General features: G+C 44.6%; 1 protein-coding gene across 2 annotated transcripts in view; it reads right to left on the reverse strand.

Annotated features, from left to right (window-relative positions):
* The window catches only part of prex2 (phosphatidylinositol-3,4,5-trisphosphate-dependent Rac exchange factor 2), an 85,862-nt gene that overhangs the window by 1,483 nt on the left and 66,634 nt on the right, over positions 1-17,745 (reverse strand). Inside the window, exons 34-40 of one of the 2 annotated variants that reach the window (XM_062379579.1) lie at positions 17,584-17,686; positions 17,288-17,431; positions 17,080-17,194; positions 8,074-8,152; positions 7,142-7,332; positions 3,770-3,872; positions 1,000-1,067 (exon numbers count right to left, since the gene is read on the reverse strand). In XM_062379579.1, the coding sequence (XP_062235563.1) occupies positions 1,000-1,067; positions 3,770-3,872; positions 7,142-7,332; positions 8,074-8,152; positions 17,080-17,194; positions 17,288-17,431; positions 17,584-17,686 (803 nt within the window). The remainder of the gene's footprint in view (positions 1-999; positions 1,068-3,769; positions 3,873-7,141; positions 7,333-8,073; positions 8,153-17,079; positions 17,195-17,287; positions 17,432-17,583; positions 17,687-17,745) is intronic. The other variant, XM_062379580.1, reaches the window with a different exon arrangement.

Consider the following 17,745-nt stretch of genomic DNA (forward strand, 5'->3'; position numbering starts at 1 on the left):
TAAATCAGATACTTGCAGAGTAAACTCTCACTAAAACGTCACTGTCGCTTTCATCGGCAGATCACTGAGAATCTCGGTCTTGTGAACATCTCATGATCCCCGCAGCACATCCTACAGCGCTCCCTCACGCTGGAACAATTATGACATAAACCTACTGAGAGTGCAGCGATTTTGCTCGGTGGTCAGAATGTCTCAACACTAATCATCCCGCTACTTAATTGTATTTGTCAATTTCACTAAAAGGTTCAAAAGGGCTGCCTGTCACACAAAAGCCTATATGTCACAGCCAAATGGCTGAGGCGGTCCTGGTCTCAGAGCGACGGAGAACAGGGAGCTCCTTTCTAATGGAACCATTTGGCCTCAGTCCTGCACAAAAAGTGCACACACAGAGCAACTGGACAGCACAAATACACGCACTTTTAAAAACGCTGAATATGTGTGACTGCAGGGAGATGTCCGCCCTGTGATGGACAGTTGAAGAGTCGGAGCAGCAATTTGAAAAAAAAAAAAATCAGACTACAGGAGAATGTTAGAATTAACATAACTTCTTAACGTTAGTTTGAAGGGAACATTTAGCCCAACTTAACTTATTTGTTTTGTTTCGTTTAAAAATGTTTGTGTAGCTAAATGATTGAGAACTTGAGTGTCGCAACTCCATCAGCAAAACCTACTGTGTTGTTTTCAAACCCTGAACTCACGATCAATAGGTTTCCTCTAGTTTGAAATGACAAATTGTCTTCTACTAAAACAGGAAGCTAGGAAGTACAATTAGAAATGGATATGTACTGTACGTTAAAAAACATATATTACAAAGGAATCTTAAAATGTTGGTGATTTGAATGCAGATCGAGACAATTTACCAACAAGGGTAACAATTCACATGGTCTCACATAATGTAAAGTACACGTTATGTCACATACAAAGCCGTATGTGATGGTATGGGAATCAATAGGCTGACGTTGCCCCTCACACACAGTTTTGCAGTGACGGCAGTTTTACCTTGGGACTGATGATGGCGTCCGATCCCTCACTCCCAGATTCTTGGCAGAATTCTGAACTCTCGCCCCCTGAAAGACCAAAAGAAAATCGTCAATTCACGACACTGTGCATAAACTTGAAATGCGAGGGCTATAAATAGGGGCCCGGAACCAATACCCTAGAGAGAGGAGCTTATGCAGAGAGCCATAGAACAGTTGTGCCCTCTGATAATTGAGAATGCTTCCTCCCAAAGAAATTACAGGGAGGAGTGCGGTGATTCAGCATTTGTTTAGAATTACACATGCTGAGTAATATGCTACAAACTTTGGAACTATGTGTGCATTTCCTACATCATTGTATTGAATTCACTGCTTGGAAGGCACTGGGACGTTTTAGGGGACTTGGACTTTGCTGTTGAACAGATTTATTCACATATTTCAAAAGTCAACTGGGCCAAAGAGGAACAACAATCTGGAAACATCTCGGGGGAAATACGTCTGATGATGTTTGACACAAGTTTCGGCCCTCAGGTTAAATTGCTTCCTGTCAGAACATGAATGACTTGGATTCACCTATAATTTCTAGTATAAACAGCTGTAACAAATATTGCATGTGGAGAACCGAAAATAATAACTATACCGCTGCATCTGCACACGTCTGCTCTATATCATTGCATGCACATGTAGAAAGCCTAGTCTCTAAGGAGGTGTACAGGACTTGAAACCTGCTTGTGTTTTGTGTGCTGCCGGTTTCGATTTCGCTCAGTCAGGTGCACGTCTGCTCTTTGCTAACGCTGCTGTAGTTTGCTCGCTGGCTGCAGAGTTGGCAGATACACATCTGCAGGGGGCGAGAAGAAACTCAGCCTCTCAATCTGAGCACACAAACACCTGCTCACGCAAAAAAACCTGCTCCCCCTCTGAAACACACGTACACGCAGAAACACACACACTCAAAACACTATCCAAAGGCGTCATCGGCGTCTCCTTTTTAAAGCACAGAGGCAGTGACTGGCAGGAACTGCATTAGCTGACCTCTCAGTTACAGCTCTGCCATGTGCAGTCTGAGAGTTGGCCCCCGAGCTACGTTCAGAGCAGGATAGCATCAGCAATTATTCGATTGATCTGATTCCCTCCGGACAGAGATGCCCCCGATGTCCCCATAGGACACAGCGCCCAGAGGAGATCAGATGAATCAGATCCAACTACGGGAGCTCAAACTCTTTTTACAGTTTGGAACTCGATTCAAGTAAATTAGGTTTCTAAACCTTTTTGATAGTGAGATAATATAAATTAAGACAAAAGACTCCCCACACAAAGTCAAATCACCAGACTTAGGGATTCTTCCCCAGTGAACCATGATTGTCTGTACAGAAGTTCATGGTAATCCATCTCATGAGTCTTATCAAAAGAGTTGAAACAACCATCAAACTGGGGTAAAGATGGTAAATGAAACTGGTACAAGACATGTATGTGCAAGTGTTTACATTCACAGTCTTCCATCGTTTTAGAATGAACACTTTTTTTCTGAATGCTACCGTGAATGATAGACACACACACACACACACACACACACACACACACACACACACACACACACACACACACACACACACACACACACACACACACACACACACACACACACACACACACACACACACACACACACACACACACACACACACACACACACACACACACACACACACACACACACACACACACACGCACACGCACACACACCCCTCAGTGATGTGTAGGTCAAGGATAACGCAATGAAACAGAAAAAGTCTAAAGCCAGACACAGAAAAATTATTGCGATGGAAACATAATGAAAAAGTCCCCCTCTGATTAATGAACCGAAACTACAAACTCAATACCTGTTCATATTCATATAAAAAAAATTGTCTCAAACCACACCCTCCACAAGATGGATCTCCCCTCCAGCCACATACAGTAGCGCTCAAGGTTAAATAATGCACAGAGATGCATCCTCCTGGCAGCCGGCCCATCTCTCGGAGTGTAGAAGTGAAATGCGTCTATCCTGCCGCGGTCCATCAGCCCTTCGTCTAACCTCTGCTCTCACTGCAAACAGCTAAATAACCAGCCAGCACTCACAGAACCTCTAATGAGCCTCGGAGACATATGCCAAGATGTGGTCACGGCCGGAGCTTTTTGTGGAGTGAGAATGTGCGTACGCGCTGGGCAAGTAATGGGAATTCCTTCCCTTGACCCCAAATAGGCATGCAGACAAACAAACAAGCAGCAGCCTCTCGAGCAGTCTGTTCGGCTTCTCATTACGACTCCGTTTTGGTAAATTCATATCGTGGTTGCAGTGAATGCAAATCTGATAAGATTGAACTCGGGCAGAGAGAGCAGTGAGGGGGGATGGAAACGGAGAGAGGCAAAATTAATTACAACAGAAACGGAGGCAAAGGGATATTTGCTTAAACGCAGAAAACACCAAAAAGTAGACTTTCTTTTGACTGCCTTGAAAAATAGCAAGATTAATGAATTGATCGTGTGTGTGAGAAATCAAACATTGACCAATGAAGCTATAGTGGTGTCACTGCTCCACTATTGGCTCTGTTTATCACTGATACTGTTCTGGCTGCCTACTTTTGACTCAATGAAGCATATGGTTTATCTTGGTTTTGGATCCAGAAATTGTGGATTGAAACTGGGATTCACTCCAAAAGTAGGGACTGTGGGCACTGTGGCAGCTGAGGGGAAAACAACAAAGAGGTTGTGCCTGTGTGTGTTTTTAAAAGTGTGCAGAATGCAGTCCATACCTGTTTCCTCATGACGTCGGTGGCTTGCATGATGCAGCGAGGCGGCAGGCCGTGGTTTCGGGCCAGCAGGATGGCCTGCTCCAACGTCACACTCAGCGTGCAGCTGTTGATCAGAGAGGAAACATGAGGTCAAGCTCAAACATTCACTCTGCATATTTATAAGCACCGAGGAGGTGGATGTTTAATTGGCGTGTGGGTACATCAGGCTGCAGGATCTTGCTTCTGTTGACCCTGGGGGTGTTTGTGATATATTATAACATGAGGTCACTGCGACCTTGGCCTTTCAACCACCAAAATGGATTATATTAATTTGTGATTGGAACTGAATGTTCGTACCAAAGAAATTCCCTTGAGGTGTTCTAGAGATTTGTTCACAAGGACAGACACGAAGCCTCCTGCCGCTGGCTGTCCACGGCACAGAGGTATAAAAACATCGAGCATCTACTACGTCTACGTTCTCTGGCTCCTCACTCACTCATTCACGTTTGCAACATGAAAGGCATCAGGAACAGATGAAGGCTGAATACGAGATCTGAGACTGAAACAAACATCAGTGGAAAATAAAAGCACGTCAAACCATGGGCTTGATGAATCTCTGGCAGAATTCAGCACAGCTACAGTGAATCCCCCCCCCCCTCCTGCCCCCCCGAGCAGATTTCTTTGCTCCTCTTGAAACCTCGGCATCAGCATCACCTTCGCTCATCTCAGCTCTAATGAATCATTTCATTTGCCAGTGAGACGTCACTCACACCGCTATGACGCAGGTTCATCAGCAGAGGAGGGGGTTCTAACCTCGCCCTGGTCTTTCTGCACCTGAGGGGACGTCACCGTTTTTTCTGATCGATGTGATTGATTCGCTCTTGTTGAGGGGCGAGAGGGAAGGGAGCAAGGACAGGTCGGCACTCCTCCTGTGACGGAGGTGATATATACTCCTGCCGCCATGAAGTTGTGACGGGTGCACAATGAGAGTTGACATGACTCTGTGATTTAGACTTTGTAGGCCGGCAGATTCAAAGATACACTGTCTCTCTGACCTTGCTTGTCAAACACACATACAGTATAGGCTGTTGGGTGGCCTTTCTGTGGTAACATGCTGTACTAGTATATTGATCCAGGGTCATACCACTGTAAATTGAACTGTCAAAAGTTCACACCCTTCTAGGGTCCCTTTCATTAAGCAACATTGTCTTTCTGCACGTAACCCTTCTACTGTATATATTGTTGTTGTTGTTTTTTTTTATATTGTTATATTGTTGTTTTAATTTGTTGTTTGTAAAGTGCACCAACCACACCAAGGCAATTTCCTGTATGTGCAAATATACATGGCAATAAAAAGAATTCTGATTCTGGTTCTGATTCTGATTCTAGGAAGTCTGAGAAGTTCCGTTATCTTGTCGTCAAGTTTCTCAACTGAACACATTTTTTTTTTTTTAGGTCAGCAGATGTTCACAATCGACAAACTGCTCCCACAGGCCATTAATCAATCAGATCAAGATTTAAATGTCCCCTTGTGGTCCAGATGAATCACTTATATATGATGCAATACAGATAAATTAAATCAACAATCACCAGTTTGTTCCAACAACAAAAGACGTCCACAGTCCAGCCCAAAATATTTTAATCACCCATTTTTTAGCCTCCCACACTGATAAAAAGGGGGGAGGGGGGGGGTAACCCACAGAGGATCTTTAAATATCTCTTCAGCTGGAGCAGGATGAAGGAGCTGCACAAAATCTGTGTGGGAGTGTGTGTGTGTTTCCCTTTTCATTAGAGTTGGTGAGATAGTATTTATATATGACATATTTATATTCATCCGTTTTATGTCATTCCAGCACATTTACACTGCGTCTCTCCAGAGCTGAGTCCTTACTTAGAAACTCCAGACTTATTAAAGAGGAGAAAAAAAAGAGTGAAAAACACAGAGAAAGGCAAAGAATGAGCGAGAAGAGAATAAGAAGAGGGGATGAGTGAGAAAAATATTGGAAGAAAAAAAAGTAGCTCAATTGGAGCCTTGGGTTGAGGATAAGGCTTCTGATATGTTTTCTTCCTCTGCTTTTGTTTTTGTTTTTCTGACCGACGATGAACTCCTCTATTTTTCTTCCTAATAGTTGTTGGTGAAAATGATGGGCAGAAAATCAAATCTGTGGAAGAGGGGAGTCGCAGACTATAGTGAACTGTGGATGCCCCCGAAATATCCAGCTTTCACTGTTATTAAAACCAAATCGTCCATCAACAAATCCAATCAATACCGCCTGAGGAGGCTGCCACACTGATAATGCAATTTAATCTGCTGGCTTGGTTTCATAGGTTTCGGCTTTAGACCAGATTTAGCTTGTGTGCTCCACATTTACATGAGAAAAACATACAAATAAGTTTTTTGGAGCGGACATCAAAGTATTTTTAACTCGCCCTCACTTGATATTGAATCCTATAGCCCACCATCCTACAGCTTCGTGGGGTAATACAGTGTATAAGAAGTAAGTTCACAAATAATCCTAAATATTTCAGGCCCTGTCACTTGCTATGACACGGTACACTTAGCCTGCCTATCTGGATGAGTAGTGGCTGGTGTGTATAATTGCACAGACACACACACTCGCTGTGTGTGTTAATAAAGACGCAGCAGCGCTCGCAGAGACAGGAACTTTCTATTAGAGCTCAGACAAGCACCCAGCTCCATCCGTGTCACTTCATCAAGCCATCAGTCACTTCCAGCGAACTCAAGAGAGCGCGCGTGTGTGTCTGTGTGTGTGTCTGACTGAGACCAAAAGATGTGGAAACTGTCATGGGGTAAAGTAAGAGGGTATCAGAGTAATGGGTGGGTGGAAGGAAAAAAGAGCAGAGTTAGAGATGAAAGATGAAAACTGGAAGGAGGGATGAACGCTGACAAACGATCAGGATATTTTGGTCCTCGTGCATTGATGAATAGTTCCATCAGCAGCAGGTGAATTAGGCGGCCATTTATAGAATTCAATGAGAAAGGAAGTAATTGACCTGTCTCCTTCCTGGTTAAAGTGCTCTGCCTATTTAAAAGTCCCTAATCTGGTCCGAGAGAAACAATGGGCCCTATTAACTAGAATATCCTGCTGTTAATTAATGCAGAGACTGTGTATTAATAGATAATGGTGCAAGAGAGCAGGGCTACGGAGAGTTTATGAAATTGAGTGTTAGACGGAGGATAAAGGGAGGAGCAGAAGAACCAGGGAGAAACTGTGGTAAAAGTGGTAAAGGTGAGAAGTGTGTCAGTGCGAGGGAGATGCAAAGAGAAAGGAAAACGGCGGAAAGTTGACAGGGGAGAAAATGATAAGCAGGAACATATAATTTAACTGGAGGCGGCTCGTACAGCACTGGCAGACGTGCCCACACACTCACCGATGAACGCCGCTGTTGCACATGACAATGTGTGTGGCTCCGAGACGAGAGCAGAGCTCGGAGGCCACAGTGAGCAGTCCCACTCCGGAGGCCCCGCAGGCGGTGTACTGACAGGCGGCGGTGCGGCGACAGCTGATAAAACTCTCCATCAGGCGGTAGAGCTCCTCCAGAGCATTGAGGGGACGCATCAACTGGGCAGGGACAGAGGGACAGAGGGACGGAGGTCAGAGCAGGGAAGAATAACACTTTCAGACTGTTGGGGAGCAAAGTGGTGCATGTAAAGAAGAGATCTACAGATTAGGAGGTGCTTGAGGTATCACATTCAATAGGTGTAGTGTATTGTCCACAGGAAAAAATAAAATAGATCGAGGACATGACAAATCTGTAAGATCGCCCCCTAGTGGTTGGCTGGAGGACAGGTTATAAACACTGCATCCTCCATGTTATCAGACAGGACATGGGTCAAACAAAACAAAAAGTCAAACACTTTTTGCCAAAGATGGTGTCTGTGATTTTGGTTCGGTTTTAATTTGTTATTTGATGCTTTAAAAACAGGATGAAATATCATTATTGACAGCTAAGGCTGAATCATGATTGGTCGAGGGCGTATATTAGCAGGACCTTGATACCATGGCTCCACCCGATGATTGCTTAAGCACAGGCGGCAGCGTCATCCATCTTTCCCATTAGACGCAGCGTCATCTTTATATGCAGTCTTTGGTTGCTGGTAGTAATTACACATTATATTAGTTAATTCAATCTAGGCTTGGAGGCGTATTTTTGATCGTGCATTCAAACTGATCCAGCCTATGCCACCGCTCGATGTCAAATGCCTTTCTGTGTCAAGTGTTTCCCCATTGCATCATAAGATCCAATCCGGCTCCTCATATTATGTCATGCAGCATGAAGTGGTGTGATTGTGTTGCTCTCACCTTATCGATGAGGGCAGCTTTGGGTGCAGCGCTGGGTGGCATGTTGGACTGATCCAGGTAGAAAGCCCTGAAGGAGAGACTACATTTCACATATGGCACAACTCCAACTGGATATCTGCAGCAGGAGAAACAACTGTGTCTGCAGTGTAGTGACATACTTTAGTACACATATTTAACATTCACTCAGTTTGTTTTATGTTTAGAAGCTTCACTGTTTGTAAAGATTTCACAGTGGCCTTCTTTAGTATGCACCACTGGGTCATCGGGAGCACTGACTACCTTTCAGGGAAAAGTAGGCCACCTGCTCATTACGGCTGACTCTGACTCTCAATCATGAGAGTAACTTGGGCCCAGCTCAGCAGAAACAGACTGAGCATCTCTTATCCCGGGCATCAGTCCAAATGCCATTGCCTCATTCATTCATGGAGCACTGTCTGATCCCGCGCTATTCACCTTTCCAACCACTGGGGGCAGCACTGCACTGGCGTCCCCCCCGCAGACGTAGTGGAGAATGTATGCCGCAATGAGTCCATCCGAGGTGGAGTGCTCCCGGTGCAGACTCAGCAGTCTGCAACTCCATCAAATCTCAGTAATCCAGCAGCGCACTCAAAATAGCCACACTACACCACATTAAACCCAGTGTAATAAAATCACATACTCCATTACTTTTTTAGTCATATAGTCTCTGTGATGACAGAGAGTGGAGGAGCCATTCAGCCGGAGGAGACACAGAAACAACCGCGTTTGAGGGAAGGAGATTGTTTACAAGAGTCAGTGAAGCAGGACTCATTTATCCGCATTCACTCTGCTATTAAGGTGATTAAAATCAGGCCAAGGAGGCATTCATTACCACTATGCTGTGTCTGCCTGACACAATATTAATGAAATGAATCAATCAGAGCAGAGTCAACACATCCCTGATTCGAGATTTCATAACGATTCTAAATGAGCCGATTTGAAATGAAAAGTGCCAGAGAACACAGTGTCCTCTCCAAAGAACCTGCAAACACTGGGAGCGACGGGTGCTCTTTTCTTTTTTTTTCACTGACGGCTTGTTACCTTTTCACTTTACCTCAGTCATATTAAACAAAACACCATCTGACACACATTGGTTCTGCCCTACAGATGAGCCACCTGTTCATTTTACACCTTCACTTGTCTAACGTCCGTTAATCCCTATACCCGGCAATTCATTCTTTAACCTTCCGGTGTGCTCCGCTAAACGACATGAGCAGGGTTGGCTGAGGGTTCAGATGGAGCTAACAGCCCATGTAATTGCTTCAAGGCGGCCTTATCATTCAAAAGATGCTCACAATAGACTGAGAGCTTCACAGGGTGCAAACCTCCTCTATTGCTCTCGTGAAGAGCAGGTAATCTGGGATAATGGCCACAACTGCTGTGCGATCTAAAGAGGAGCCGAGCAGTGACTCTTTAAACTTGAAGTTTCTGCTGTAAACACCAGGCCTCCCTATTGTGGCTGTGTTTGTGAACCACGTGTGTGTTTGCGGACTGCTACACTAAATTAAAGTTAGACCCAACCGCCGCAAACCAAACACCGTTCCCCTGACAGGTCAAACAAAGAGAGAGTGCAGATTCAGTGAGGCGATAACACGCAACACAACAAAACAAAGTTTGTAGGAAATCAAAACCTTGTCCTGAAACAGTTCCTGTCCTGGCTCATATCGGAGGTTCATGCCCTGTTATCTCTCTTCTCAAACTCTGAATCCACTCTCGCTTGTCCCTCTCTGCTTATTGGTCGACCGCTCAGACGTTTATCTTGAAGGTCTATTGTAGAATCTGACCGAGAGGAGTTGATTTATTTCTAAATACCCGGCTCCGCTTCATCTGCGGACATTTGATTATGTTTCAGACTAAATTGACAAACTCCTCTTCTTGCCCTTGCACACAGAGGCAAGGTCATAGTACCCACTGATTATCTCATCCCCCGAGCAGGAGGAGCTGTTCTAAAAATACCGTCCACCACCAGCTCGGGGAACCGGGCTGAATCTCCTGGAGGTCTCAAATGACTAAATAATAGGAGTCAGGCTATAAGTAATGTGCGGTTTAAAGGCGACCTGCACTCAATCTTTGGAGTCGCCGGTGTTTTGTCAGAGGTTTGGACACCGGTTCACCTTAGAAGCATTCGTTGTGGATGAAAAATGAACTTTTAAGCCCACACACAGTGTGCAAACATATCAGGGCGGAGGTTGAGAGCATATTATATGTGAGCTAAACCCCCTGTGTGTCTATTATTTCTTCTCCCATATATACGGTGGTGTTCAGGTTTTAGGCCCTGTCCCTCTCTTGTTATTCAACAAGGAGGTAACATTTTTTTGATCACATGTTTATCAGGGGAAATTTACCCAAATCAAAACTCCAACCTACCACCTGTCAATCAATATGGAACAACAACACAGGTTGGCAGAGCGGTTTGTGTTCAGGGCTCATTTCCTCTGTTAAGAGCACTTCTCCTGCTTTGAAATCAAGAAAATCAGAAGTAATAGGCCTGTAAATCCTTCTGCAATAACTAAAACCCCATGACCCCAGATCACAAACTCACTCTCTCACACACACACACACACAGCCAATAGCTTTTTACAGGAGGCTCTAATGGAGTTTTTGGCGGCGGGCCAGAGACGACCTGCTGGTGTAGCTGGTTTTATTCTCTTGGGCCAAAGAGAATGCTTAATTCTTAGTTTCTGCCTCTCTCGTGACAATGGGACAGTCACGGCTCTTTACAGCAATGGTGCATTACTGGTCAGCTACGGCGTAGTCGAAGTCGAAAGGATCTGAGGCGCAGATGTTTTCAGCGTGACATCGCCCGTTCCAAAAGTCCAAAACAAACAAAAATGATTCCCGGAGCGATAAAAACATTTAAAATGAACCTCTTCTGTGGATTTGATTTAATACTTTCCCATACAACTCATAGGGACACGAGCAAAGCGTCTCAGATTTATGGCCTCCACTGTGAGTGACCCTGCAGAGGCGCAGGCTGGTCCAATTAAATTACTCGCGCACACACACATGATGAATGACACTCTACCATTATTATTCCTCCGACACGCTACTCCAGTGTGTGGCAGAGCGGGGGGGGGGGGGGGGGGGGGTGTAATGAGGGCGTCCAGGAGCCCTCAGATGCCACATACTGATGCTTCTGCACAGACGTTTGCTGGGAGTCTTTTTTATCCTTTCTATTTACACTTGCAAACCAATATTTATGAGCAGCTACATGTCAAACACAGGTCAACACAGACGCACAATCCCCGCCGATAGAAGTACATGTGTGACAATGTAATGTGTGTTTTCTTTAAAGGTTGACGTATATTTAAAATATGTATTAAACACAATTAAATGTATTCCTTCACACATATGTTATATTTAAGTTAAAAGCGGCACATTTGGTTCTCAAAGTCACAAGTGTCAAGACCGGGACACCACCTCAACACCCAGAGCAGTTTATTGTTAATGGAGTCATAGTGTCGGAGCCATTTGAAGACATATTATCACTTAATCAGTGTCGCTGAGGACACACATGGAATTATTGCATTTATTACAATGCTGATTGCAATAATGGCCAAATTGACAACATCGACCCTGAACATAAGTAGCTGCCCAGTATCCTTGGCTCCTTCCAATGGTGTTTTTTGGTTTCTCCTTGTGCAGAGCTGTCATCGTTATAGCTGCTCTGGAATAAGAGAAATGATGAATGGATCTGGGTCTCTGGTGGTCGGCCCTTTGGCTGCACACACAGAGGTTCAGTGCACACGAGCTGGAGCAGAACGAGGCCCAACACCTTCCTCGGTGCGCCGGTGAATTGGGACTCCCCTTGTCGCGGCAAAGACTACAGCATTTCAATCCCTTCGAAAACTGAGAAAGCTCTTTCTGTTGAGGAAAAAAATATAAATGACCAAATACCACATATTTCCCATCTGAAGCTGGGATAATATCCATAACCAATTGATAATCCCCAAACGAGCCGTGTTTTTCTCTCTGGAGCAAAAAAAGTCAAATTACTTCTCAGGGTTACGGACGCAGTCACCCGACAAATCACACTTCTCAAGCTAGATGCACTGCCGGTTGGCTGTTTGAGGATCTATCACATGAAAGATGTGGGAACTTGTAGGAGCAGCAGCTATTCCTTATTAGTCATCATTACATAGCCTGGCCCCTGGGAGGAAGGGAAATCTCATCAATTCCACACAGCAAATCTTTGTGGTGTTTGTTTTGATGTCGAGCACTGTGGTGGGATGCCTGTTTGTGTGTGTGCTGAACCACTCATCATCCATCGTCTTGTTCTCCGAGCATTTATTGTGGAGATGTCCTTGGAGATCAAACAGCATGACTAACACTAAACAAAGCTGCCAGGGTGACTTGTATATATGGATGTAACGGCATGTTTGTGTGCGTATTCATCCGTCTCTTTGTGCGATTGCACTTATTACCTGGTCAGCTGGGAGCTTTTATCGCGCTGTCGTACATGCCGCTGATTAAAGCAGAACATCTACACTCTGAAACACGAGGTCACGACTGACCGAGAGTGAGAGGATCAATCTCTGCTCCAGGAACAGAGCAGCAGAGATAAAGGAAGGAGGGGGGGGGGGGGAGAGAGAGAGAGAGAGAGAGAGAGGGAGAGAGGGAGAGAGAGAGAAAGCTACTATTGAAACGGACACTTTGACCCTGCAGTAAGCATCAGGCATTTGTTTTGCTTAATCTCGACAAACTGCACTGCAGCACTGTGATACTCATTACCCATAACTGCTGCAGAGGCAAACACTGTGAGCACAAATGTGCTGCGTGGTGATGACAGAAGAATGTTAAGCTAACAAAGCATGAAACAACAAATCTGTAAAAGCATCGATATGTAGGAGTTGTACAGTGTCATTCATACAAGTTTAATGCTCCAGTCACAAAGCTATCGTTACACATTCCTGGTAAGTTTGTTTGGAATGTATATTTAAACAGGAGTCAGGAGTTATGAAATCTGAAAGTCTGAACAATCGTCCAAGCCGAGATTCATGTCTTGTTATATTGTTTACGTTTGATCCGGTTAGTTTTGGTTTCATGTTGCAATTTGGGCAGTGCACTGAAGAATTTTGTATGCCATACAGTACAAACGTCACAATCACCTATGAGGGCTGAATAAACCTAAACTTGACATTGATTGGTTTGTAGATGGGCGTGTGTCTGACATCGGCGTTACATTAATTCTATCTCTAGTTTATTAAAATGTATGAACCAGTTCACTTTGTTACTACAAGCAATCCTGTGAGCAGCTTCCACTTCTTTCTCTTCTTTCCTTCCATCTTTAAGTGCCGTAACAACTTCCTGCAATGGCCCGAAAGTTGAAACAATCCCCAAAAATATTATTCTCACTACAAACGATTGGAACCCTGACTTGTTCTCACCTCTTTTGGTTGGACTAGATTTCGGTTTACGGTCAAGACCGTGGCCTGAGGCCCAAATAACACCTAATATTTTGGTTCAGACTGAACTGATAAGTCCGAAGGTCAAGACCAATCAAAGTAGCCCCTTATGATGGGAAATCTTCAGTGTAACATTTCACCAAAACTCCCAAAAGCAATTATTTTGGAATATATGGACTTGATCCAAATACAGTTCAGCAGCAGACAAACTTTTGTGCATACTAGACTTTTTCCTCTATTCTTAACACTGTATGTACCGTTATCCTCGAATCAATAACAAAAGAGCACGCAAGGGAAAACCCAAGTCCCTCTTGAAACTTACTGTCAATAAGAGCAAAATGAGATGAAACCACAAGCCTGCAATAATTCCCCCCCTCCCAACTCTGAATAATACATTTGCAGACTCTGCAGACTGTGCTTCACCAGCTCTCTAACCCTCTCCAGCATCATCTCTTCCTCAAACTATCATCCTCATCCCTCCCCTGGAATCTCCCTCTTTCTTTCCAAGCTGCTCTGGCGCGATCTATATTCCCTTTCAATCGCACCCCCCTCTCTACTCTCACTGGGTCCTAATGGAAACGATGCTCTCTCGGCAGAGTAGGCGCTTTCCTTCCATTTTTCAGATTCTAACTATTTCTATGCTGTCAAACTATATCTCATATTCTGTCACAGTTTGTAGACCCCCGATCCATTTTTTAAGAATGTCGCAAGAAATGTGCAGGAACTTTGGGGGCGCTTGTCAGGGTTTTTATAACTCTTATCTAAATGCCACATGCTTGTGATTTGCCCATACGTTTAGGTTTTTACGTCAAATTCAAAAGACTTCATCGGGCACTATGTCTTTGCCTGGATCCTTGGCGTGGGTGTGGAAAGCAAAAGCCAGAGTCGGAGTGGCTTCAGGAAATTTTTTGTCATTTACATCTCTGAAATAGGATAATATTCATAATGAGTAAAGGTGGCAGTGGAAGAAAAAGACATAGTTCCGGTAGACAGAGAAAGGCTCCAGGGAATCCACAGAACAAAGAGCAACTTTAATTTAATTGAATGCAAATGAGGATGGCATTTATGACTAAGAAAATGTAAATGTATGCAGTGCAGGCAGAAAATCCAATTTCAATTCCAAAGAACATCAATATCCCAAGACTCCTAAATACATGTATGTGGGTCTGAGGTGTGACGGGGGCCTGTTGACGAAATGCGAACGTTTGGGAATCTCAGCCGTGCGGTTCATTCAGTTCAGAACTGCCTGTGCTGTACCGTTCCTGTCTGTCAGTCAGCCCCTGGCTCCGACCCATACGTGTGGGTTCAACCCAACACTGCTGTGGCCGAGCTCCAAGGATAACGAGGTGCCTGAGGTTAGAGCGCAGCGAAGGAGAGGGGGGGGGGGGGGGTGACATCATGGCCTTGCCTGTGGCCGGCCGACAGACACATGGCAGGAGGCAAAAGACAGCTACTGGTAATGTCACATATACGGCGACACCGTGTTCACTGACTGCTGAAAAGGCATCTGGGAATGTTTTCTTTATGTCAGTTGATCCAGGGAAATACTCTGGGCTGAAGCAAAGAGCATTTTCTGATGCAAGTTTTGCGAGAGTGCACAGGATTATTCCACGAGCACGTCAGCGAGCCAGCAGCAATGTTGAATTATAAGTGCTGTTGGGAGATTTATCTGTATAACCCTACAGCTAAAATCAATAAGTCTATTTTGATAATTTAGCAAATATTTTTTAAAGCAAAAATGCCAAAAAATGATTGGTTCCAGCTACTAACAAGTGAGAATTTGATACTTTTCCTCATATATTAGTAAACTGAAAAGGATCTGGATAAGGTCAAAATATGTAGTTGCAGCTCCATGAAACTACCCATCAAGCACCAGTGGTGAAAGTTTTGGAAACCTCTACATAAGAAAGTACCGACAAACAATTTGGAAAATACAAATTATAAAGAAAATACATTTTATAAGCAAAATATCCTCAAGTATACTATCTTCACAGTGGGATTCCTCTAAACTGTCTCAAGAGCTCAAAGAGCTGATTGGCTTCAGTCTAGAATAATATGACAGGTTCTTGCTGAAGATGAGATTCATTATTTGAGAAGAGAACCATCTCCATCAGTTTCATAAGCACCCATAATGCTCCCCAGATCACCGGCCCCTCAGTTGCCTGCCTGTCAGCATACATCTGCTCCGTGTTACTACTTGAGCCTCCACTGTCAACTTAGTTAGACTCTCTCTGTACAGGTTGAATTGTAAAGACATGTACAGTACAAATGGCCAAACCAGTATGGCTGGGCTCCAGTGAAGTCATCCAGTTTGCACATGACAACACTTTATGCATCTCCCCCTTTGGCCTCTTAAATTAGAATAGCGACATTTTAGAAACTAGCCAGAAAGGCCAGTATTGAGCCATTAAAAGGTTGTGGAGTCCCTGAAGATCCAACAGACGCTATCGGAACACAAAGAGACGGAAGGACCTGATGCACAGAAAGAATTAACGACAAAGTGCCAGCGGTTCCTCGGCTGTGCTTTGGGAAAACTGATCACAGAAACAAATTCTCGAAATGATTTTTCCCTCGTCAAGCTCAACACCCAAAACTGCAATTCCCTCTTATACAGAGTTCGCTCTGTTGCGGCGGGTCCTCACTGATGTGGCAGATGGATGCTCCAGCCGTAAATCATTCCACGCCGCCCGCACCCCAAAGCGGACTGTCCCTAAACAATAAGATGGAGGTTGTTCTGTGAACTCAGCTCTGTGTTTAATTATCCACACAATCAGCAGCAGATGTTTACTTGAAGCCGACATGTCCACCTGTCACTCTGTGAGGGGTTGGATGAAAGAAACCCGTCCACGACAAACACCTTCCATAAGTGTGACTGATTCTTTCTATTGACCGAGATGCCATCGGCCTGTGTCGTCAAAGCTTGATATTAGCGAATCGGTTGTTCAAGGGCAACGGAGCCGGGCCTTAACTCAAATGTTAGGACAGACTGAAGTGTCCAATTAGGAGGCTTCAAAAGGATCAGGTGTGTGTGTGTGTGTGTGTGTGTGTGTGTGTGTCTATCACGCCCTCAGCTTTGTAATCCGACGTGCAATAGAAGACATTTTGCAAAAGCTGCACTAAGATTTTATAATGACAAACTCTTAATGTGTCTTTGAAACACACACACACGCACTTACACACACTTTTGTACAGAGCCGGTTTCAATGTGAGTTTCAGGCTCTGGAATCACAAGGTAGCATCTAATGAGAGACGACATTTATATTCAGACGGCGTACTGCACAGGTCTGACACCTCCTCACACATTCGGGAGATTAAGTAAAGCCGAGCCCTTATTTTCAGTCTGTGTTTTCGTATCTCTTTCAGCCTCATTAAATCATCCACCAATCACAGAGGGTTTCTGGCGGGTAGCAAACCAATGGAATGTGTGAGGCAACTGAGTCCAGCAGCTCCACAGGCCTGTGTGTGTCCGCAACCAATCGCAAACATCGCTGCAGCGTTCTTGATTTATAGTAGATCTTCAAAACGTTTGAATCCGACAGGACATGTAAGGAATAGCCACGTGCATATGCATTGTGCAACATACCTCAGTCTCTTGTAGTACTGCTTGACTTTATCCAGTGAGGCGGCATTGATCTGGGCCTGGTATTCCTCCACTGAAACATTGTCTCTGTAGTAGTAGCCCTCCATACTCTCCAGTGCTACAGAGGGATCACATGAAGTGTCAAAGTCAGAGCTTATGCATCAGTCTGTGCACTACATGCCCACATGTTCCATAACAACCCTTATTATACCTTGTGTGAAGAGCACAGGGTAGATCTTGATGCCTCCCCCGTTCTTCAGCCTGTGAGGCAGCAGGGAGAAGTAGGATCTCTCCAGGTAGAAGCAAACCTTCAAGGCCTGACGTGTGCCCTCCACCTGGTAGGAAATGGGCTTGTCTGCCACAGAAGAAGGGGGGGAGAGGAGAGGCATGACACAGAGTATATTTTTGAAAGCTTTACTTAAATGTCAGACCTTAGAAGGAGCGATAGGAAGGCTGCAATGATGCTTTTCAGCTGAAATGTAACCTCCAAAGAGTCAGAGGACTTACTGGCCACCAGCGGCTCCCCTTCAAAATGCCGGAAGTAGAACGTGACCTTCTCCAGGTCGATGAGTGCGACCTGAGTGTCCTCCAACATGGCTTGCTCATCCGTCTGAAGAGAGGAACAGAAACATGCGAGAATGAATCCGGTGGTTGACGGAGTTTTGCTAA

This window comes from Platichthys flesus, chromosome 21 (assembly GCF_949316205.1).
Source record: "Platichthys flesus chromosome 21, fPlaFle2.1, whole genome shotgun sequence".
Taxonomy (NCBI): domain Eukaryota; kingdom Metazoa; phylum Chordata; class Actinopteri; order Pleuronectiformes; family Pleuronectidae; genus Platichthys; species Platichthys flesus.